The sequence below is a fragment of the Pipistrellus hanaki genome, assembly GCF_964339955.1.
Source record: "Pipistrellus hanaki genome assembly, chromosome: 4".
Taxonomy (NCBI): Eukaryota; Metazoa; Chordata; class Mammalia; order Chiroptera; family Vespertilionidae; genus Pipistrellus; species Pipistrellus hanaki.
In genome coordinates, this window is record NC_140506.1 from 32962763 (window position 1) to 32987733 (window position 24971).

The 24971-nt window shown below is 39.8% G+C and overlaps 1 protein-coding gene across 3 annotated transcripts in view; it reads left to right on the forward strand.

Moving 5' to 3' along the window:
- The first annotated feature begins 265 nt into the window (after positions 1 to 265).
- The window catches only part of NAIP (NLR family apoptosis inhibitory protein), a 42023-nt gene continuing 17317 nt past the window's right edge, over positions 266 to 24971 (forward strand). The window contains exons 1-11 of one of the 3 annotated variants that reach the window (XM_084881361.1): positions 266 to 3964; positions 5760 to 5831; positions 8209 to 8779; positions 10057 to 10156; positions 12977 to 13058; positions 13987 to 14038; positions 14466 to 14585; positions 17020 to 17119; positions 19218 to 19299; positions 20263 to 20320; positions 20549 to 22663. In XM_084881361.1, the coding sequence (XP_084737487.1) occupies positions 8212 to 8779; positions 10057 to 10156; positions 12977 to 13058; positions 13987 to 14038; positions 14466 to 14585; positions 17020 to 17119; positions 19218 to 19299; positions 20263 to 20320; positions 20549 to 22663 (3277 nt within the window). In that variant the 5' untranslated portion in view covers positions 266 to 3964; positions 5760 to 5831; positions 8209 to 8211. Of the gene's footprint in view, positions 3965 to 4200; positions 5832 to 8208; positions 8780 to 10056; positions 10157 to 12976; positions 13059 to 13986; positions 14039 to 14465; positions 14586 to 17019; positions 17120 to 19217; positions 19300 to 20262; positions 20321 to 20548; positions 22664 to 24971 lie in introns of those variants that run through there. The other 2 variants (XM_084881363.1, XM_084881362.1) reach the window with 2 other exon arrangements.

Consider the following 24971-nt stretch of genomic DNA (forward strand, 5'->3'; position numbering starts at 1 on the left):
ATGTTACGTTAAAGTTGTAAATACTTCATCACAAGGGAAATTAGTCAAGCACCCTGAAAGTGTTTGTGATGTACAGAGAGATATTAGAATAAGTTTAATCAATTTATCAGTCTTTTTTTTATCGGTTTTTATATCATGTTTTTGTTGTTATATCTTATTGTTTATTATTTATATATTATTTTCATATACATTTTACTAATTTTCTTTCATCTCTGACACTTATAGAGAGGGCAAATAGCGATATTAAAATATTTCTTCTAATTAATTTCCTTTCAATATACACAAATCTGTGCACCAGGCCACTAGTATCTCAATAAATCTGTCTTAAAAGTGAACTACTAGGAGAATACAAAGAGGTAGGGTATAGAGGAGGAGATGAATGCAGGGCTGAGAGAGAATTATTTTTTAGCATTTTTTATGTAGTTTTAATTTTTGAGACATGTAAACAAATAAAGTATTCAAAAATAATAACATTGCCCTAGCTGGTTTGGCTCAGTGGATAGAGCATCAGCCTATGAACTGAAAGGTCCGGGGTTTGATCCTAGTCAAGCGTACATGGGCTCAATCCCCAGTGGGGGATGTGCAGAAGGCAGCCAATCAGTGATTGTCTCTCATCATTGATGTTTCCATTCCTCTCCTCCTTTCCTCTCTTAAATCAATAAAAATATATTTAAAAAAACATTTTGGAATCTTGGGACGTTGTGGTGAAGCAAATGTAAATAATGTTTTAGCTCATGTTAGCTGTTAGTTGAGGACCTGAATAATAACACAAAAGCAATTCTGTTCATCAAATAATGTAGTAGTAATGGAGTTGAGGTTTGGAAGGGAATTGCAATAAATTTCTTTTTTATTTATTTGGGTCATGGTTCAAGTGATACATTGTCCACCTACATGTGGCAATACGTGCACTGTTTCTATTTTGTTGTGACTCTTGCCCTTGAAAATAACTATATCTATACATCTATACATCTATGAAGATGGCAGTACTCTTTGAGGATTTAGATAAAAAATGTGAGTCTTATATTTAAGGACCGTGGGTGACCCACTGTTCAGAAGGCATGTCACAATCAAAATATGTCACTAACATATCTCAAAACTGAGGGGACAGTAGGACTTCTTCTCAGAATGATAGCAGGAAAGAAGAACCATAAATATTTTGTAAGTTTTCTCAGTGCTTTGTAACTTCCTCATGTCCCATCTGAGTTCAGCTGTCTGTATCTCTGTAATGATTGGAAACTCATAACATGACATGATTTCCAGTGGTGAGAAAGAAGGGGCACAGCCGGTCCTTGAGAAGTGGGGTGGTAGAAATTCAGGCCGTTAGTGGATGGCAGAGTTTAGGAGAAAGGGCGAGAAGTTTGAGTCTGAGGGGCCTATTCTGTTTTGGGGAAACCTATTACAAGGTGGACTGGGGCTCTGATGGGGTCCTTATGGGATTTAAATTTGTGATTTCACCTGACTAACTTGCTATTTGAGTCACACCTCAGGCCAGGACCCTGAAAATAATACACAGTTTGTTAATTTATTAATTCACTCAGCAAACCTGTACATCTCTATCTATCTAATAGTAACCTAGGAAGTAGGATATAGATACTAAAAAGAGGATATAGATACTAAAAAGTAGGATATAGATACTAACCTCATGGATCTGTGAATCTCCAAGCCTAGAAGGGAGACCTATAAAGAAGTCACTGTGAAAGTGCGAATAGTATGCCAAGTGCTTTGGGAATGCAGAAGAGGTGCTATAAATGGGCCAGGCTGCAAACCCAGTACCTATGAGGCCAGGCAGATAATGCAGATGAGTGAGAAGGGGACAAGTCGCTGCCAAGTGGTGGCATCTGGAAGCACTTGTTGCATCTAAAAGAGGCAGCCTCTGGATGCTGGGCTCAGAGACAGAAGAGGGACACAGTTTTCACTGTACATCTTTTTGTACCTTTTATCACCTTATTAAATAACATTATATAAAAGGATAGCATCTCCCTAGCCAGTTTGGCTCCGTGCATAGTGTGTTGGCCTGCAGACCAAAAGGTCCCAGGTTCGATTCTGGTCAAGGACACGTCACCTTGATTGCAGGCTCTTCCCTGGTCCGGGACCTGGTCACGCTCATGCAGGAGGCAACCAATTGATGAGTTTCTCTCTGTCTTTCTCTCTGTCTTCCACTCCCTCTAAAAGATCAATGGAAAAATATCCTTGGATAAGGATTAACAAAAAGATAAAAAGGATAGCATCAAGGCCATAAGACAAGAAAATGAAATGACTGTAAAAAACAAAACTATCATAATATTCAAATAATACAAATATCTACTTAGAAAAATTAATAGGATTTCTAATCATTAAAAATCCTATACATTTAGAAAACAATAGTAAAATAAGGGCAACGAAATCTACAGGTTACATCAAATGTAATGTGCATTGGGCAGAGATGCACACAACATAGATGAAAAGTGAGGTTACTGTCAGAAGGGTCAGCTGTGAGGAGAGGTTGCAGCTGGATGCACCATGGAAAGTGCTTCAAAAGAACGCTGTCCCTGTAACATTATACTTACACGTTAGTACAGAAGTTAGGAGGGACCAGGGAACAGCTGGTCAGCTCTTTTAACAATAATTGCTTCTTGGCTGGGAAAATAATCTTGTTGGACCAGAGCCTCGCCAGAGGAGATCGCATGCCAGGCCAGCTAGTGAAAAAGCTTTGCTACTTGCTCAGATACCAAAATGAGGAGGAAATGAGCTCTCTGGGATACCGGGGTTTGCCTTTGTTTAAAATCTAGCCTTATGGCAGCATCACATAGTGGTTAAGAGTGCAGGCTTTGCACCCTAACCAGTTTGGCTCAGTGGATAGAGTGTCATCCTTCAGACTGAAAGGTCTCAGGTTCCATTCCGGTCAAGGGCATGTATCTTGGTTACAGGCATATCCCCAGTAGGAGGTGTGTAGGAGGCAACTGATTGATGTTTCTCTCTCATTGATGTTTCTAACTCTCTATTCCTCTCACTTTTTCTCTGAGAAAAAAAAATCAATAAAATACATATTTTTATAAAAAGAGTGCAGACTCTGTAGCCAGATTGATTTATCTGAACCCCTATCTGCCTAAGTTTCCTTGTCTATAAAATGGAAATAACATGCCTGCTTTGTTACTGTTAAAGGGATTATATGTACCTTTCTGAAGTACTTGGAACTGTGTCTAGCAAGTAGTAGTCTCTAAATAAATTTTAATTCTTTTTAAAAAGGTATTTTATTTTATTTTATTGATTTCAGAGAAGAAGGGAGAGCGAGAGAGAGGGATAGAAACATCAATGATGAGAGAGACTCATTGATTGGCTGCCTCCTGCATGCCCCACACAGAGGATTGAGCCCGCAACCTGGGCATGTGGCCTTGACTGGAATTGAACCCAGAACCCTTCAGTCTGCAGGCTAATACTCTATCCACTGAGCCAAACCAGCTAGGGCCTTAGTTCTTCTTTTGTAATTTTAAGAGGACGTTTATTTGGTAAATCACAGAGAAAGAAAAAAAGTAATTCCTAAAAGAAATGGGCTTAGGAAACAAGTTATAGAGGTAAAGGAAGGGCCCTGGGAACTTGGAGTGAAGAAGGTAATGGTAACATGCCTGGTGCGGGTGTGTGTGTGTGTGTGTGTGTGTGTGTGTGTGTGTGTGTGTGTGTATAGAAAAAGGCATGGACAGACATGCTCCCCGGAGGGAGAGCACTTTAGTCTTATTTTTTTTTATAATAATTACACAATATTGAAATCATTTTTTTAAGTACAAACCCAGAAAAAAATTAAGAAAGCGGGAGGGGACCATCAGCACATAGTCTATTTTAACAAATTTTTGGAAGGTGGAAACTTAAATAGAATGATAGTAACCAATGAAGTGGACCAACGGAAACTACATCCTGAACACACATATCCCCTGTGGGAGGCTCTTCACCCTGCAGAGAATCCTGGAGCAGCGGGGACCCTGAGTGCCAGGTAAGGAGGGCAGGAATGACGGGAAGGGCTGGAAATCGGTGGACTAATTTAAAATCTGTGTATGCGGAGGGCATATGTAAGGAGGGGTTTGGGATGGGATTCGGGGGATGAGGACAATTATGTGATACCATAATCAATAAAAAAAAATTAAAATAAAATCTTTATGGTACAGTTGGCTCCCTCCATCAGATTATTTGATAGGGTTTAAACCTGAGGCAAAAAATATCAGATGATTATCTTTAAAAAAGAAACTGAATAAGTTGTTTCAGCTAACTTGAGCTGGTTTGGGCACTGACACCCTAAAACAAGGAATCCTTCCAGAACTGGTCATTTTCTGCTCAAGGAACATCCCCAGTGTGCTTTCAGCTGCCAGCTCTCTCTCACAGGTAACTTGGAGTAGTTTTCTGAGGTGTTCCTCTGATTTAGAGCTTCTCCAGGATAAACCCTGGCTCCCCAATCTGGCCTCCATAAAGTAAAGGGGTTTAGTCCAAGTCACAATAATGTAGCTTTTAATTAAATTTTAACCATAATTCTGACCAATCAGCTTTTCAACGGCCTACTTCTTAAACATAAATTGCAAACCGAGAATCAGTGTGCATTTGAGGATGGCTGGAAATGTGAAAAATAAACACTAAGGTAAATGGTAATAGCCTTGGAGAAAACATAGTTTAGGAGACAGATGAACTAAACCTTAGTATTGATAAAGTTAGTTTATCAGGACCTACAAAATGGAGGCCACCCCAGTGGCCTGGCCCAACTCACAAATCTAAACCTCAATAAGCCTGCACTTATGAGACACACCCGTTAGGGAAACTTAACATCCACCAATCACAAGCTTTAGCTAGTTAACCTTCCCCTAGGAAAACTGACTGTGGTCCTCATAAGGAAACCCCCACTCTCCTAGCCAACCCTGCCCTGTTTCCTGTCGCCTCTTCTCCATAAAACTTGCTCTTGCCCCGAATCCCTGGGGAACAGTGTCCCCTGCTTGTGAGCCACCCCCTCCCCAATCCTGGGCTGTTTTCCCTTGAACCAGGACAGCAAACTCCTCATTCACCTTAGTTTTATCATCTGACAGTATCGTAGGAGAGTCATAAAGGTTGTGTTGGTTAGAAATAATATTTCATGAAAATAGAGAACAAGAAAGAGCTGTGGGAAATTAAAACTATAATTGCTGAATTAATAATTACTGTAGGAGAGTTGGAAGATACTGGAGAGAAAATTTCTCAGAAAATGGAGCAAAAGCACTAAGAATATGGGGAGGAAGGCGGGGAAGAGTTTGAGTGATCAATTAAATCCCCACCTAAATCGTGGGAATACCAGAAAGAGTGAAAAGAGATGAGCAGACAGTAGGAAATCATCAAAGAAAATTATAGAAAATGGGCACAAGTTTTAGAACCACTGATGTCTTACGGCTGAGGGGCCACCCCTGTGTTCAGGGTGAAAGGGCCCATTGAGTGCCCAGAACAATGAATGTAGAAACACCCAAATCCTCCTACAGCATTTTGGAATTTTATAAGCCCAAGGATAAAAGAGAAAATCCTAAAATAAACGAGAAAGAAACTGTCACCAGCCAAGAAATAAAGCTTATTCTAGCACTCTGAGCACTAACCAATCTTAACTGTTTAGAATAAAACACTTCCTGTTGTGGGGACTTTATAGGTGTTGTCATTCCTTCTGGGACCTGACTGGCCCTTTTGACTTCATACTTAGAGCATTTGCGGGTAATTTCTCACTGGACTGCAATTTGTTTTGAGTTTCAGTTCCTCAAATACTTTCTCATTGCTTCCCATTAAAGGACCAACACAGCATTTGTACTCAGGCCGCCCATTCTCCTTCCACTGGATAGGGACTCTGGCTACACCTCTCGGTAAGTAGATGACCATTTCTCGCAAAGGTGCTTTTCTCCCACACCTGAAGTGATGGACCTCTTATTTCTCTTATTTCTATTTCTCTGGAGGTAAGAGGACAGGCACCCAGACGGGTTTAAAGCCTGGATCCGGCACATAGTTGCCTCAGCTGGTACTCTTTGCTCTTGTAGTCAAAGGACGTGACATCTGGAGGGGGCCTTGGAGATCTTTCATCCCCAGAAATGGCCTCCTGATGAGCACAATGGGCCCTGAACCTAAAATTGATCCTAGCTGTTCTGTCGAAACCCGTGTTTATTTGTCTCTGGGGAGGCCTGGAGCCCTGGTGCTGTCTCTTGGCCAAACCCGCACGGAATGTACTAACTAGTGATTACTGTGGTCCTGTGCTGGGGTCTGAGACAGACCAGCGGCACCCTATCCTATACCAGGTTTTCTGTTTTTGAGGCTGGTCAAGTAGCCTAGTTTTGGCCATGTGACCAGAAGAGTATAAAAGACCCCTCCTTGGAAGAGATTGTAGTTTCCTGAGACCAAGGTATCTTGCACACACCTAGGTTGTCCATTCCCTGAAATGCAGCACAGCCTGTGCAGCTTAGGCCTCCAGGAACTGGACCTGGGATCTGAGCCCTCTCTGATATTTCCCGTTTTTTATTTTTATTTTTGTATCTTATCCTTTACCTGTATTAAAGTCTTATATAAGTATACTATGAAGCCGGGACCGGTTTGGCTCAGTGGATAGAGCGTCGGCCTGCGGACTGAAAGGTCCCAGGTTCGATTCCGGGCAAGGGCATGTACCTTGGTTGCGGGCACATCCCCAGTAGGGGGTGTGCAGGAGGCAGCCAATCGATGATTCTCTCTCATCGATGTTTCTAACTCTCTATCCCTCTCTCTTCCTCTCTGTGAAAAATCAATAAAATATATTTAAAAAAAAAATAAATAAGTATACTATGAAGAGTCCAGTGAGGTTTTTTTTTAAGTACCCAAACCAGTGTAAATGCTAAAGATAGCACTGTGAATGGGATCATTGAAACAGTCTTTGGCTTTATAATATAAATAATGACTAAGGCTTTGTTTGGCAGAAAGAAGAATGAAAAGTGGGTGGAAGGTTTACAATCACTGCCCTTGCTGGTTTGGCTCAATGGATAGAGCATTGGCCTAGGGACTGAAGGGTCCTGGGTTCGATTCCATTCGAGAGCACATGCCCAGGTTGTGGGCTAGATCCCCAGTGGGGGGCCTGCAGGAGGCAGCCAATCAATGATTATCTCTCATCATTGATGTTTCTATTTCTCTCCCCCTCTCCCATCCTTTCTGAAATCAATAAAAATATATTTTTTAAAAAAGATTTATAACCACTGATGGCAGGCTGGCTGCCGAGGAACCCCTAGTTTGAATTCATTCAAGTTCTATGACTATTGATGGGAGGAAAAGCACAGCAATGGAATGTAAATGTGGTCAATCCAGAGCCAGAGGAAATAGCTGAGTAAATTAAAACAGAAATTCAGATAGAGGGGAAGTCAGCTGAGAATGCTGTACCTCAGCTGGTTTTGGTTGCTTTGGCAAAAATGAAAGTAACTAAGAAAGAGCCTTAGCCTGCCGAGACCAAAGCTTTGGCTGGTTTCTTCTGTGAAGGGAAGAAACATGAGGCCAAAGGAGAGGTGGGCAAGTATTTCATCTGTTTGGAATGAGACCTCATATGATAGATACCCACTAAAGAGGCTCTACAGGGAGAGGCAGCAAGAGAATTTGAAATAAAGGAACTAATCAATCAAAAAGCAAAATAACCCTGTGGACTGCTATAGAGAGCTACTCGGAAAACTGCTGGAGCAGATTTAACTCATTACTGACCACTGAGTGCTTTTCCTTGCTTTAGTTACTTCGAAATGAAGGGCACGCTTGGCCTTCATCAAGACCTTCTGTTTGCTGCCACTATTGCAGAAATGTGGGTAGACGGGCAAATTGCAAATCTGCTTAGCTGGGTAAAGGCAGGGGGCACATAAAACACCCAATTCCACCTTCGGGGGTACATGGAGTACTCCTGAGGCTCCTGAAGTGTTGGGGATGCAAGCAATCATCTTTGGATTTGTGTGACTACACTAGGAGCCCCCTATTTTATGCCTTTGATGTAAGTGATGATTGATGCTGTGATAGGAGGGCCTCCAACCACTTGGGCTGAACAGGTGACCTTACTGCTGGGCGGACAGGATGAGTGAGAGGGGCCATCGTTGACCTACTAGCCTCTTCCCTCCCCCTCGGGCTGAATGATGCACAGATCAGTGCTATTCAGAAGAAATGAAACAGTAAGGATAAAAGGGTTGAAGAGAATCTCAGGACTACTCAAACAAGTGGAAATGTCTGGTAACCTGCTCTTCTTTCCCTTCTCAGAAAATGGCCTTGCAGGAGAAGGCCGCTGACCAGAGGGTTTCCCAGCATGATGTAACTTCCCTCGCTCCGGTGGCTGCTCTTCTAGGCTTCGACCCAGTTCAGTTTGTAAAGAAAATGGAAACAGAGGAGCAGGAAGATCGAGCAAAAATGCAGAAAGGCTTTAACTCAGAAATGCGCAGTGAAGCAAAAAGGCTAAAGACTTTTGTGACCTATGACTCCTTCAGCTCCTGGACGCCGCAGGAGATGGCAGCAGCTGGGTTTTATTTCACCGGCATTAAATCGGGGGTGCAGTGCTTCTGCTGTAGCTTAGTCCTGTTTTGTAATGCCCTCAAGAGACTCCCCATAGAAGACCATAAGGAGTTCAGCCCGCACTGTGAGTTCCTTTTGGGCACAGACGTTGGCAACATTTCTAAGTATGACATAAGAGTTAAGAATCCAGAGAGCGGGATGAGAGGAGACAAAGCAAAGTACCAAGAAGAGAAGGCTAGACTTGAAACCTTCCAAGATTGGCCTTTTTATGCCCATGGGACATCCCCACGGGAGCTGTCAGCGGCTGGCTTTGTCTTTACAGGTAATTTGAAATCATTTTCTGAAGCATTTCTCTGGAGTTTTAAGTTTAGGTTCCATATTTCAGTTGCAGTATTTTGTGAACCTTTCCTCACTTGTTAAATGTGTTAGGTATAAGGTCTAGTTTATTAAAATTCAACTTCAATAATTTACTTGAGCTTTATGTTTCATATCGCATATTAATTTGTCAAATGTGTATATTATTAGGCAGTTATTTTTCCTTAAATTTGGACCTTAGACAATATTGACAACATTCTTAAGGTCCTTAAAATAAATCATGAGGCCCTAGCTGGTGTGCTAAGTGGTTAGAGTGTCGGCCCACACACTGAAGGATCTCAGGTTCAATTCCTGGTCAAGGGAACATACTGGGGTTGCAGGTTCAATCCCCACCCCCCTATATTGATGTTTCTCTCTCTTCCCCTCCCTCCCTCCCTCCCTCCCTCCCTCCCTCCCTCCCTCCCTCCCTCTTTCCCTCCCTCCCTCCCTCCTTCCACTCTCTCTAAAAATCAATGGAAAATACATCTTGGGTGAAGATTAACAAGAAATGAATAAAATAAAATAAATCATGAGATCAGCTGGACCCCAGTCTTCTCCCTTTTCCTTTTGCTGTTCCTATAAGATCTTCCTTTGAATCTTTTAATTGCTGCAATATTGGAATGGCTTTCTTTTTGTTGGGTTGGTTTTAATCTTAGGGCTAATTTTAATGTATAGGGCAAACTGCATTTAAGAAAACTGCAGTTTGAATTGACCTAGACATGCTGTAAATGTTGTGATGGGTGTAAATGAGAATTGTAATAACAAAAACAGCAATCCTTTACTGAGAACCAACAAACTCACCAATTACCCCCATTTCACAGTTGAGTTCATTGAGGCTCAAAGAGTTTAAAAAGAAATTTCCATAGAAATTTCATTGCACAGCTACAACTTAGGTTTTCTAACCGCGCTCTCCGTGGTGAGTTCTGGGGTTTCCCTGCTTCCCCACTACTGCAGCGCTGAGAGCTCAAACAGCAAACACCAGCCCTGGGAACACCTGGCAGGCAGGTGTCAAACAGGGGTATGTGCAGTATGGCCACAGCTGACGGGAGGTCCTAGGCTTAGAAAATGGTCTTTTAGGGCCCTGGGGCTGCGGATGGAGATTCAGCCAGATGGCAGTGGAAGTGCACAGAGATGTTGGAGTAAGTCTTCCTCACATACACAGCAGGCAACTCCCAGAAATAGACCTTCTGGGACTTGCCCATGGTGCCATTGCTGGGCAATCTAAATGTTTTCCTTCACGTGCAGGGAAGCGGGATACTGTGCAGTGTTTTTCCTGTGGTGGATGCTTAGGCAATTGGGAGGAAGGAGATGATCCTTGGAAAGAGCATGCCAAGTGGTTCCCCAAGTAAGTAGATATCTCTCTCTCTGTCTCTCTCTCTCTCTCTCTCTCTCTCTCTCTTTCTCTATCTCTATCTCTATCTCTATCTCTATCTCTATCTCTATCTCTATCTCTATCTCTATCTCTATCTCTCTCACCTGAAACAAAACTAAAGACAAGAATTACCTTCCTAGAGTAGCATACTCAAAACTGGAATGTTCCAGAATTTCTTCAAGCAAGAATCACATAATTTAAAAATAATTTCTTAAATGTTACTTTATCATCCTAAATATGAAGACATGTTTTGTCAAGTAGAAGAGTCAGGATCCACCCTAAGTGATAAATAAGAATGATTCATATAGGGATGATGTAAAATGGCATTTAAAGGAAACTGGAGAGTAAAGCAATGTTTAAGACTATTACAAATGGTTTTATGTACATTTTATTTTAAAAACGCAGAATTTTGATTGTTGCAATGCTCTTTAATTCCTTTAGAAAATAAAGTATATTTTAATTATTCTTAATGCTATACTTACTAGTATCTATCTCTACATTACTTTGTATCTAGCAAATACATATTCATTCCCTTTATAGTTTTTAAAACCTTTATTATAGAAAATTTCAAAGGTGGAGAGAATCTATAATAATAAAGTATAGTACACAAATCAACCAAACGGCCAAACAGCAGAACGACCATCCAGATGACCTTCCGGACGAAGCTGGGGCTCGAGGGCCTACTCTTTCATGAATTTTGTGCATCAGGCCTCTATTAGTATAATAAGAACTTATTAACACATGGCCAAGTCATATTCCATTGATCTTTCACCCACCTTTCTTCAGAAATAATAATAGCCAGTTTATATTAAAGCCAATTTCATACATCATACAATGCCATTTGTTGTTTTTTTTTTTTTAAATATATTTTATTGATTTTTTACAGAGAGGAAGAGAGAGGGATAGAGAGCTAGAAATGTCGATGAGAGAGAACTATCGACCAGATGCCTCCTGCACACCCCCCACTGGGGATGTGCCCGCAACCAATGTACATGCCCCTGACAGGAATCGAACCTGGGACCTTTCAGTCCGCAGACCGACGCTCTACCACCGAGCCAAACCGGTAGAGAAACATTGATCAGCTGCCTCCTGCACACCTCCAACTGGGTATGTGCCCACAACCAAGGTATATACCTTTGACTGGAATTGAACCTGGGACCTTTCAGTCCAGAGGCCAATGCTCTATCCACTGAGCCAAACTGGTTAGGGCTCTTAATATTTTTAATTTATAGATTTCCTTCTTTCCTCTTTTCTTGTCACTTATTCTTTATAGAAGCCATGTAATCTGTCCTGTAAAATTTCCTACACTCTAGGTTTGGCTGAATGTGTTTCTGTAGTTACTTAATGTTTTTCTACTTCCTGTATTTCCATTTCCTATAACCTAGTACTTGGATCTAGCGATGTGATCAAGCTCATACTCTATTTCTATATATATAATTAATTAATTTCAGTGAGGAAGGGAGAGGGAAAGACAGAAACTGTTGATAAGAGAGAATCATTGATTGGTCACCTTCTGTACGCCTCCTACTGGGGATCGAGCCCTGCAATTCAGGCATGTGCCCTTGACTGGAATCAAACCCAGGATCTTTCAGTCCACAGGCCAATGCTCTATCCACTGACCCAAACCAGCTAGGGCATCATACTCTATTTCTTTAACAAATATTTGTCATATAGCTACTACATGCAAAGAGGTTATTGGTTGTATCATAGATTGACCACACAATACCTGGGCAGTTATCTATGTTTATAATTCATTTTGCACATGTACAGTCATGCTCACAAAAGAGGAAGGATATCTATGATATGGTAAGTGAAAAAAAGCAATATGCAAAATAATATGTGTAATGTAAGCCCTTAAAAAATGTGTAAAGCCACTCAACCTATATACAGATTTGTTTGAAAATATATAGAGCCCTAGATGGTTTGCGTAGTGGATAGAGCATCGGACTGTGGACTGTAGGGTCAAGGGCGCATGCCCAGGTTGCAGACTGGATCCCCAGTAGCGGGCATTTAAGAGACACTGATCAATGATTCTCTCTCATCATTGATGTTTCTTTCTTTCTTTTTTTTTTTTTTTCTTTTTTTAAATATATTTTATTGATTTTGTACAGAGAGGAAGGGAGAGAGATAGAGAGTAGAAACGTCGATGAGAGAGAGTCACCGATCAGCTGCCTCCTGCACACCCCCTACTGGGGATATGCCCGCAGCCAAGGTACATGCCCTTGACCGGAATCGAACCCGGGACCCTTCAGTCCCCAAGCCGACGCTCTATCCATTGAGCCAAACCGGTCTCGGCACATCATTGATATTTCTTTCTCTCTCTTTCCCTTTCTTTCTGAAATCAATAAACCCGGGCATGTGCCCTACCTGGGAATTGAACTGTGACCTCCTGGTTCATAGATCGATGCTCAACCACTGAGCCATACCAGCTACTAACAAAATCTCCAGCATATATAATATATATGTATATATTACTGTAAATCAGTCTCTTTGATTGTATTATGTATTTTGTTTCAAGAGAAAAGATAATTTTAAGACTTAATTTTAAATTATTTGTGTTGACACTTATGTAAGTAAAGAATAATTATGTGAGAATAATGATGAATCTCTTACATTTTGGTATAAGTCTCTTGACAGTTTTATTTGAAGTTGAAAAAATTCACTGTTTTTAAAGTGTACAATTCAGTAAGTTTTAACAAATGTTTATTGTGTAACCATCACCACAATAATAGAGATATAGAACATCTCTATCACAATATTGGTGTAAATTTTAATTATGTTTATTAATTATAGATGTGAATTTCTTCAAAGTAAGAAATCCTCAGAGGAAATTGGCCAGTATATTCAAAGCTACAAGGGATTTGTTGGTGTCACGGTAATTCATAACAGCATTTCCCCCCTCACGTTGGCTTTTCATTACCTAATAATATCTGAATTAGAAGAGGATGGGCTTTCTTTTTTGGGGAGTCATGGGCTTTCTTTATTTGTTTTTTGGGGGGAGAGTCATGGGCTTCCTTTTTTGGGGGGAGTCATGAATTCTACTTCTTACTTCTTTCTTATTCCCTTCTTTCCTACCCCTACTTCTCATCTGGCAGAATGAAGAAAATCACATTCTCTTGCTAAACTAGAGCCCTTAAAAGTCCTTTTTTCCAGGACTGTCTTTTGATTGGTCGGTTTGTCTTTCTCATAGTCTTTCCCTCTTTGACTCAGGCCACCTCCCCTAGCTTTCCTTGGCAGTCCCATCTGAATCTCTGTGTGAGATTTTGGGACCATGCCACCATCACCCTTAGAGGGCCTCAGTTCCTGTCTCCTAGCTAGTTACTCTATAACTATTAATAAGAATTCCCTAATGGCAGGTCATAGAAATTCCAACCCAAATTGACTTAAGCAAAAAGGGGAATTTATTGGTTAACATGACTCAGAAGATGAGAACCCTGCAGAGAGAACTTGACCTGAACGTGGAGAAGTGTTTCCTGAGAAAGAAATCAAGTGCGGTTACCAGAGAAGGATCAGTTGCTTAATATCTAATGCCCTTCTCAATCTAGTTTCCTTCCTATATGTCATACTTCCTCATTAGGCAAAGTACATCTATGATATCCACATGTAAATCAGCTAGATGTCTGGAAGCAGCCACTCTAGAAGGCTTCCTGTTAGGTAGCAGCACTGCATAAAAAATTCCAACATTAATAGAAACAAATATTTAGAAAACAATCCCTAACAACCTTGCCACTCAATCCAATGAAACTTTATTTCATAGATATTTGTATCCTCTAAGTCAAAGTCAAATTTTTCATTTTCTTCAGGGAGAACATTTTGTGAATTCCTGGGTCAAGAGAGATTTACCTATGGCATCAGGTAAACACTCATTTTTTTTTTTAAAGAAAAGAAACGTTAAAATGTTTATTTTTAATTTTTATTTTTTTAAAATATATTTTATTGATTTTTGTACAGAGAGGAAGGGAGAGAGATAGAGTTAGAAACATCAATGAGAGAGAGTCATCGATCAGCCGCCTCCTGCACACCCCCTACCGGGGATATGCCCGCAACCAAGGTACATGCCCTTGACCGGAATCGAACCCGGGACCCTTCAGTCCGTAGGCCGATGCTCTATCCACTGAGCCAAACTGGTTTTGGCAAACTTTCTTCTTTTTAACCTCCCACAATTATACTGAAGCAAACTTCAAGCATCATATCATTTTGTCTGTAAATATGAAATGATAACTTGAATATGATACTTGCAATATCAAAACTTGCTGATCTGACCCTTTGCCTTTTATTCCAGCTTTTTGTAATGACAGCATCTTTGCTAATGAAGAACTACGACTGGACTCTTTTAAGAAATGGCCCCATGCATTCCCTGGGGCTCCTGCTGCTCTGGCCAAAGCAGGTCTTTTCTACATAGGTGAGTCAGTAGTTTGCATCAGCCTCTTGCCTTGCTGCGCATTCAAGGCCCAGATACATTTAATGACCCTGGATTTGTATTTATCTAGTCTCAACAATATCCACTCTCCTAATCTTTCCTTATATATCCTTTTCCTTGCTATGTCAGAAAGCTGCTCCCAGTTTTCTATGACTAACTTAGGTAGAGAAGCTCCAAATTGAAACCTTAAGAACTCGACTAACAATGAATACAAGTACATGTATCCTCCACTTTTCAAAAGTTATTTTTATGCCACTTTGTTTTTATGAAAGATATATATATATGAGCAAAGGTAGACTTGGAGATACTGCAGGTTCAGTTCCAGACCACTACAATAAAGCAACTATCACAATATGGGAGTCATAATCCATTTGCTGGTGGAGGGTATTGTCTTCCATTTGCAAAAACTGTAATATCTGTGAAGCACATGACAGCAAAGCACAATAAAACTGTCACATGACCCTTCTGCTTCTACCCCTTTAACCAGAACTGTATGGCCAGACTAGCTATAAGAAAAGCGAAAAGTCAAGCAATTCTTTTTGTTGTTGTTAATCCTCACCTGAGGATGTTTTTTCCCTGATTTTTAGAGAGAGTGAAAGGGAGGGAGGGAGAGAAAGAGAGAAATAGAGACACACCGATTGGCTGCCTTTCAGATATACCTGGATCAGGACTGAGAATTGATTGACCGAGGTATGTATGTGTCTTTGACTGGAATTGAACCCAGGACCCTTTAGTCTGCTGGTGGACACTCTAGCTACTGAGCCAAACTGGTTAGGGTCATAGCATTCTCTTTATTTATTTTTTTATTTTTATTTTTATATATTTTTAATATATTTTATTGATTTTGTACAGAGAGGAAGGGAGAGAGAGAGAGAGTTAGAAACATCAATGAGAGAGAGTCATCGATCAGCTGCCTCTTGCACACCCCCTACTGGGGATATGCCCTCAACCAAGGTACATGCCCTTGACCGGAATCGAACCCGGGACCCGACAGTCCCCAAGCCGACGCTCTATCCATTGAGCCAAACCGGTCTCAGCATAGCATTCTCTTTAGCTTCTGGTCATCAGGAAGTTACCCTCTGTAATCCACAACTAGTAGGCTGGTTCCCTTCAGCTAACTGCCTGAGGTACAGTAACGATCAGAGAAAGGCTATTGTGCCCTGCCTCAGTCCTTGCTGACCTTCTTCAGACCAGACACACACATTGAGTTACAGGACCATGCAGATCTTTTACTGAGAGGTCAAATGGATGTCACAAATATCACACAGCAGTGCAGAGTAGGGGAATAGGATGGTCACTTTATTTTTATTTTTATTTTAAAAAATATATATTTTATTGATTTTTTTACAGAGAGGAAGGGAGAGGGATAGAGTTAAAAATATCGATGAGAGAGAAACATTGATCAACTGCCTCCTGCATACCTCCTACTGGGGATGCGCCCTTAATCGAGGTATATGACCTTGACCAGAATTGAACCTGGGACCCTTCAGTCCACAGGCCGATGCTCTATCCACTGAGCCAAACCGGTTAGGGCTGTAGGTTTGGTCACTTTAACAAAAATATTCCATAGTACAAAATGATCTTAATGGCTCACAAGCTTAAGTATTTGGAAAGGCAGTGCTCCTACTCTTTATTCTGTCTTCCTCTTGCCAGCCTCCTTCAAATACCCTCTGTCCAGTATCCTCATCCTCTTCCTGTCGAACCTCCATCTCTCCCCACAAATCCTAATCATCTGACCCTCTAAGAGTCTTGCCAACTCTAGGACCTCATATTGTCATGCAGACACAAAGGGAGGTTCTCCTCTGCTCCAGCTTTGCCATGCCTACAGAGGTCTAAGAGTGGAAGATGATAGATGTTCCATTTCTACTTCAATCCTTTGGTAGATTCAAATGCTAGTTTCCTTCCTAAGAAATATAGTCTCACAAGGAGACTTGATCCTACTTCTAGTGGAATAAACCTGGCAATAATGTGGTAAGAGGTATTTGAACACAGGGCTGCAAAATTTGCTCATATTTTCCCCCCATGAGCTCCATATGTATTCTCTCTGATTTAATCACGAAAAAAATGCTTATAGAGTGCCTATAAATGCTAGGCACTCTTCAGGTCCATGAGATTCATTGGGGAACAAAACAGACAAAAGTTTTTTCCTTCATAGAGCTTTAATGCACACACTTATTTGCATATCTCCTACTCTATAGGAGGATGGGACAGGGAAAGGGTGTTCATCAAAGTACATGGCACATAGCAGCATCCATGACTATTTGGTCCTGTATAGAATATTGCCCCAACTTGTGACTTTGTCACAAAATCTGATTGGAAATGCAAGTAGGGTTTTGCTAATAAAGGCCTGGTAGTTACTTGTGTCAGTTGAGAAATACACATGCCAGTTACATTGATTGAATTTTCTTACATCTAGGTATAGAGGATACCGTCCAGTGTTTTTCCTGTGGAGGATGTATGAACAACTGGGTGGAAGGTGATGACCCATTAGGAGATCATTCCAAATATTTTCCTAAGTGAGTGGAATGCTTAGTGTCGGTGAATTTGGATATACTTTAAAACAATCATTTTTCTCACATTTTCTTATTAAATATTTGCTCAACCCTCTGATTCCTGATCTGAAGAATGAGTCTTTACCTCTTATCCCCTTGTTCTCATGACACCCTTTCAATTTAGCATTTCCTTTATTATAGTTATAGCATAGTTTTGGTGAGATCAATATTTTTACATTATATGTTTACTTATGACTGCATAAATGCTATGCAGAACTGAACCTGTTATAAATTATTATTTTCCCTCTCTGTACAAGTTTTAACTTTCGTAAAAAGTAATAATTGTCTCGTTAGTAGTTTGTTTAATTTTTAGTTTAGTTTTAAAAATATATATATTTTATTGATTTTATTACAGAGAGGAAGGGGAGGGATAGAGTGCTAGAAACATTGATGAGAGAGAAACATCCATCAGCTGCTTCCTGCATACCCCCCACTGGGGATGTGCCCGCAACCAATGTACATGCCCTTGATCGGAATCAAACCTGGGACTCTTTAGTCTGCAGACCGACGCTGTATCCACTGAGCCAAACCGGTTTCGGCTAAAATGAAATTCATACATTAACCACTTTAAAGTGCACAATCTAGTAGTATTTAGTACATTTACAGTGTTGTGCAAATACTTTCTCTAATTTCATTTTAATTACCCCAAAAGAAAACTGTACCCATTAAGTAATCACTCCCTATCTTTCCACACCATCCTACTCTAGCTCCTTAGAGCTACCAATATACTTTCTGTCTCTACAGATTTACTTATTATAGATATTTTATTTATTTGTTTGTTTGTTTGTTTTTAAAATATATTTTATTGATTTTCTACAGAGAGGAAGGGAGAGGGGAGAGAGCTAGAAATATCAATGAGAGAGAAACATCGATCAGCTGCCTCCTGCATACCCCCCACTGGTGACGTGCCCGCAACCAAGGCACATGCCCTTAACCGGAATCAAACCTGGGACCCTTGAGTCCGCAGGCTGACGCTCCATCCACTGAGCCAAACCAGTCAGGGCTGGATATTTTATATAAATGGAAACATACAATATGACTTTTTGTGTCTGGTTTCTTTCACTTAGCATAATGTATTGAGGTTCATCCATGTTGTAGCATGTATCAGTACTTCATTTTTTTTTATGACAGTTATATATATTTTCCATATTCTCACCAATGCTTTTCTTTAACTATAGTATTTGCTTAGGTTTGTTTTTTTTTTTCAAATGTATTGAGCACCAGTTTATCATCAAATTTACCCAAATGTTTAAATCTTCTCTAGTCATTCAGAGCTATAAGATATTCCATAATTTTCATTTTCTTGAAGTTTCTCTCCAACATGAACTGCTTATCCTGCAGTCATCCTGGGATCCTAGGGATTCCTGTTGGCTTTCTCCTGTATTGTAGCTCCTGTGTCCTGGATCTAATGTCATCTTTTTGGTTTATCCACTCATTTGGTGGGGCACTCCCCCATTTCCCTGGAAAAGATTGAACAAGAGATACATATTTCTAGCTTGTATATAATTCATATATCTGAATATAATCTCACATTTGTTTCATAGTTTAGCTGGGTATAGAATTCTAGGTTAGAAGTTGTCCTAATTTCAATTGTAAAGGCATTGCTACATTTTTGTATAGCTTCCAATGTTGCTATTGATTCTGATTTTTTTTTTTTTTAATATATATTTTATTGATTTTTTACAGAGAGGAAGAGAGAGGAATAGAGAGTTAGAAACATCAATGAGAGAGAATCATTGATCAGCTGCCTCTTGCACACCCCCTACTGGAGATGTGTCCGCAACCAAGGTACATGCCCTTGCCCTGAATCGAACCCGGGACCCTTCAGTCCCCAGGCTGACGCTCTATCCACTGAGCCAAACCGGTTTCGGCTGATTCTGATTCTTAATCATATATATTAGGTAATATGCTAATTGGGCCTAATGACACTGATAGAACAAACCATTAGAAATGTCAATTTTATATTAAATTTTCCAATTAAAACTAGTAGTATTTTAAAAAACCTAATGCAAAGACTTACTTACCTACAACTGATTTTATAACTTTTAACTTTTGTGCTTAGCTGTCCATTTCTCCAAAGTCTGAAGGCCGCTGTGAAAGTGACTCCAGACCTGCAGAACCGCGATGAGCTTTCAGAGTTTACGGTAACGAACACCACAATCTTGTTTATTTTAGCAGCACATGGTTGAAGACTGTGTTTGATAGGAATTATTTATCCTAAACAAATAAATAAATAAATTTGACAAATATCTATTAAGCATCTATGATGTGTTAGGTGTGGATGGGAATACTACATAAATAAGATATAATACCTCGCTTCATTAAATGTAGAGTCAGTCCCTTCTACTTTGGGGCCCAGACTCTTTTAGACTCAGAGGTGCTCAGAACCAGGCAATCTTCACTTGGAGGACAAATAAGGTCTGACTTGCTACTTGGCCATACTCAGGGCTGGAAAGATAGTTCTTTTACAAAAGCAAATGACCAACAAAATCATAAATCCAAATTATAGGTGTACCCCTTTAAATGGGTCATAGTTCTCTAGCATATAAACCATTATCAATTTCACACACACACACACACACACACACACACACACACCTAAACACCTTATTTGAGGCTGTATGTTAGGTATATTAGGTTTGTCATCCCACAGAAATATAAAGTAACTGGCTTTTCATTTGATTTAAGTTTATATTTGTTAGCTGAAAAAATAAAATTGAAAAAAGCTTGGGGATATTTAAATGACTTACTTTTTAAGGAAGAAACATAACCTTCCTATACCGCAGGTATGTAATATTAAACATGTTAATAACTTAGGTCAATAGCTATATCTAATGATTTTTGGAGGGTTGTCTTGCTCTAGATGCTATGATTCTGATTACCTAGACAGTAATCTCTCCTTGACTCACCCATGTGTACCACTTAGGAGCACACACTTAAGGGGTTTGCAGATCAGGTATTACTCCATATTTATAGCATGCCTCTTTTCAACAGGCATAAATATTTGAGGGTGGGTTGTATTTCAGTGATGTTTGGTCCACAATTATAACATGATACCTCACCCTCTTATATACATTTTTATTTAATAGAGGATTTTATTTTTAAAGGAAACCATAAGTGAAACCAATCTTGAAGATTCAGCAGCAGTTAGTTCTCTAGTGCCAGGTAAGGATTTTAAAATAGCTCATGGGATTATATACAGGATGCCCCCCAAAATAATGAGGGTAATATTTATTAAAATGTATTTCATTTTCAAAATGTAATAGAAATCAGCTGTTAACGTGTGTGTATACATTTTTTGGGACTCCCTGTATATGTGTACATATATTTATATGAAGGGGATTTTAAAAGAGAAAGGATTTGTATTTGTGCCTTCTTTCTTTCCTTCCACAGGGACAGCCCAGAGTGAATCCCAGTGGTTTTGGAAGGCAAAAAGCCTGAGCCAGAGGCTGAAAGAAGCCTACATCGATGCCAGTTTCCGCCACATGTGTATGCTTGAAGTCTCTTCCAAGCTGGCCACAGACCACTTGTTGAGTTGTGATCTGTCCCTTGCTTCAAAACACATCAGCTCTCCTGTGCAAAAGCCTGTACTGTTGTCTGATGTCTTTGCCAACTTGAACTCTGTCATGTGTGTGGAGGGTGAAGCTGGTAGTGGAAAGACAGTCCTCCTGAAGAAAATAGCTTTTCTTTGGGCATCAGGATGCTGTCCCTTGTTAAACAGGTTCCAGCTGGTCTTCTATCTCTCCCTTAGCTCTACCAGACTGGACCAAGGGCTGGCCAACATCATTTGTGACCAACTCCTAGAGACAGAAGGATCTGTTACTGAGATGTGCCTATGGAACATCATGCACCAATTAAAGAATCAGGTGTTATTTCTTTTGGATGACTACAAAGAAATGTGCTCAGTCCCTCAAGTCATACAAAAACTGATTCAAAAGAACCACTCATCAAAGACCTGTTTATTGGTTGCCGTCCGCACAAACAGAACCAGAGACATCCGGCAATACCTACATACAGTTCTAGAGATCAAAGCGTTTCCCTTCTATAATACTGTCTACATATTACGGAAGTTTTTTTCTCATGATTTGACCCGTCTGCGAAAGTTTATAATTCACTACAAATTAAATGAAAATTTGCAAGGAATTCAGAAAACTCCTCTTTTTGTAGCAGCAATTTGTGCTAATTGGTTTCGAAACCCTTTTGACGGGTCCTATGATGATGTAGCTGTTTTCAAGTCCTATATGGAATGCCTTTCCTTAAAGCACAAAACTTCAGCTGAACGTCTCAAAGCAACTGTGTCCTCCTGTGGTACGCTGGCCTTGAAAGGGTTTTTCTCTTCTTGCTTTGAGTTTAGTGATGATGACCTTGTAGAAGCAGGAGTTGACAAAGATGAAGATCTAACCATGTGCCTGATGAGTAAATTCACAGCCCAGAGACTGAAACCAGTCTATCAGTTTTTGGATCCTGCATTCCAAGAATTTCTCGCCGGGATGAGGCTGATGGTACTGCTGGATTCCGATAGGCAAGAAGATCAAGACTTGGGACTTTATTATTTGAAACAAATCCAGTCTCCCATGATGACTGTAAGTCCCTGTAACAATTTTTTGACGTACGTCTCCTGCTACCCTTCAACAAAGGCAGGGCCAAAAATTGTATCTCATTTGCTTCATCTTTTGGACAACCAAGAGTCATTGGAGAATATATCTGAAAAAGACAATCTGAAGCACCATCCGGAAGTGTTGAGGACAGTGCACATTCTTAGGTCATTCTGGCAAATATCTCCAGAAAATTACTTTTCACTGGTTTCAAAACATTTACTGACTCTTGCCATAAAAATTGCTTATCAAAGCAACACTGTTGAAGCATGTTCTCCATTTATTTTACAATTCCTTCAAGGGAGAACCCTGACTTTGGATATGCTTAAGTTACAGTATTTTTATGACCATCCAGAAAGCCTGCTATTATTGAAGAGCATCCGAGTCTCAATAAGTGGAGACTTGAAAATCGTATCACCTATACCAGGTAATTCATTTCTGGAGGCATATGGGGACAAATCACAGGCACCAGCTATACATCAGGACTGTGCTTCTGCCTTTGAGGATATGATGGAATGGGAACGGGATTTAGCTGAAAAGCAGAAAAACATAAAGAGATTCCTGAATATGAGGGTCAAAGCACCACCAGACATCAGCACCGGCTATTGGAAACTTTCTCCAAAGCAGCACAAGATTCCCCTTTTGGAAGTCCACGTGACTGATATGGATGGTGTGGACCAAGAGATGCTCAGGATTCTAATGACAGTTTTCTCAGCTTCACAACGCATTGAACTTCACTTAAAGGGAAGCAAGGGCTTTATTGAAAGCCTTTGCCCAGCTCTTGAGCAATATAAGGCTTCTTTCACCAAGTGCTCCATCAACAGATCTGAGCTGAATGCAGTAGAACAGGAATTGCTCCTCAATCTGCCTTCCTTGGAATCCCTCGAAGTCTCAGAAACAGCCCACGTATCAGGTGTGTGTGTGTGTGTGTGTGTGTGTGTGTGTGTGTATCTGAATATATTTTAGCTGGCTATTCTGATAGTAATTTTATTTGCTTACTCTTGGTTTTAGGTGGATAAAACTTGTGAAAGCATGAGACCATAAATGCTTGCTGATAGAATAGATATAAAATAAGTAATTTATTTTTGTCAGTAGTATGAAATAGTGAAAGGCTTCTAAACAGAATGTTTTTCAAACAGCTCAGATAAAAAATTAATGAAAATTAACTATTCCAAACAACTCAGATAAAAATATTAAGTTAATAAGCAGACACAAATTACTAGTAAAATAATGATCTGTATGTAAAGATGATGCTTGAGGATTACCCTCACCCTATCTGCCAAAATGGAAGGAAGGGCTTACACTGTACTGTCTGGAAAATAAATGGGAAATAATATCTCCCACTTATGTTTCCTTTCATCGCTTTAAGTAATGTTTGCAAGTTTTCCATGTAGGCTTCCTATTTCTTTCATTAAATTTATTACTAGGTACTTACGTAAATAATATTTAATTTTTTTTCCATTTTCTACTTTTTGTTCTTGTGACTTTGGTTTTTCAGCAAAAACCAATGTCTAGGTATGCTTTGTTTTATGTTATTTCTTCTGGCTATTGTAAGTCACGTTGCTATGAATATGGGTGTATATATATTTGAGACCCTGCTTTCAATTCTTTCAGATATAAACTCAGAAATGGAATTGCTGCATCATATTAACTATAGTAATTTTTTTTGTTTGTTAATCCTCATCACAGATTATTTTTTTCATTAATTTTTACAGAGTGGGATGGTGAAACAGAGAGAAATGTCAACGTGAGAGAGACACATTAACTGGTTGCCTCCTGCACACACCCTGATCAGGGCTGGGGATTGAGCCTGCAACTAAGGTTCGTTCCCTTCACCTGAACAGAACCCGGGACCCTTTAGTCATGGACCGATGCTCTAACTGACCCAAACCAGCTAAGACAAATAGTAATTTTCCTTAATTTTTGAAAAATCTCCAAATTTCTTAATTTTTCCGAGTGGTTGCACCATTTTATTTTATTTTATTTTTTAAAATATATTTTTATTAATTTCAGAGAGGAAGTGAGAGGAGAGATAGAAACATCAATGATGAGAGAGAATCATTGATCAGCTGCCTCTTGCATGCTCCCTACCAGGGATTGACCTGCAATCTGGGTATGTACCCTGACCAGGAATCAGACGTGACTTCCTGGTTTATAGGTTGACACTCAACCACTGAGCCACATTGGCCAGACATGGCTGCACCATTTTGTATTTCCATGAACAATGTATGGAGGAGCAGTGTATTAGAGGGCAGCCCCAATTTCTCCACATCCTCATCAAAACATTTTTTTAATTTTTATAAAGGCATCCTAGTAGGTGTGAAGAAGTATTTCATTGTGGATTTGATTTTCATTTCCCTAATGACTAATGGTTTGTGCATATTTTCATGTGCTTATTTATTGGTTGCTTGTGTCTTTTTTTCTTTTTTTTCAAATATATTTTATTGATTTTTTTACAGAACAGAAGAGAGAGGGATAGAGAGTTAGAAACATCAATGAGAGAATCATCAATCAGCTGCCTCTTGCACACCTCCTACTGGGGATGTGCCCGCAACCAAGGTACATGCCCTTGACCGGAATTGAACCTGGGACCGTTCAGTCTGCAGGCCAATGCTCTATCCACTGAGCCAAATCTATTTTGGCTGCTTGTGTCTTTTTTGAGAAGACATGTCTAGTAAGTCCTTTGCCCATTTTTCAACTTTATTGCCCTTTAATTCTGAGTTGTAGTTCTTTGTATATTCTGATATTAAATCCTTATTGGACGTATAGTTTGAAAATATTTTCTTATACTGTAGAGGTTGTCTTTTCAATGTCTAAATGATGTCCTTCGATGCACCATTTTAAATTTGATTCAGTCCAATTGCTAGTGCTTTTACTAGCATATCTAAGAATCCAGTTTCCTTCTAAGAGTTGTATAGTTTAGTTTTTATATTTAGGTTGTTGATCCACTTTGAGTTAATTTTGTATATGGAGCCAGAAGTAGAGAGTCCAACTTCATTCTTTTGCATGTGGATATCCAATTGTATTTGTTGAGACGAGGTCTTATTTTTGTGAATCCAGACAGTAGCACAAGGCTTCCCACACAGTAAGTAGTCAATAAGTGCTGCATAAAGCAGTATCTTCATATATATACTTTCTAGAAAAGAATGTTTTATGGTATTGATACCACTATAATTAGCTAGTTATAAAAAATTGGAAAGAAGCAAAGAGAAGACCAGACA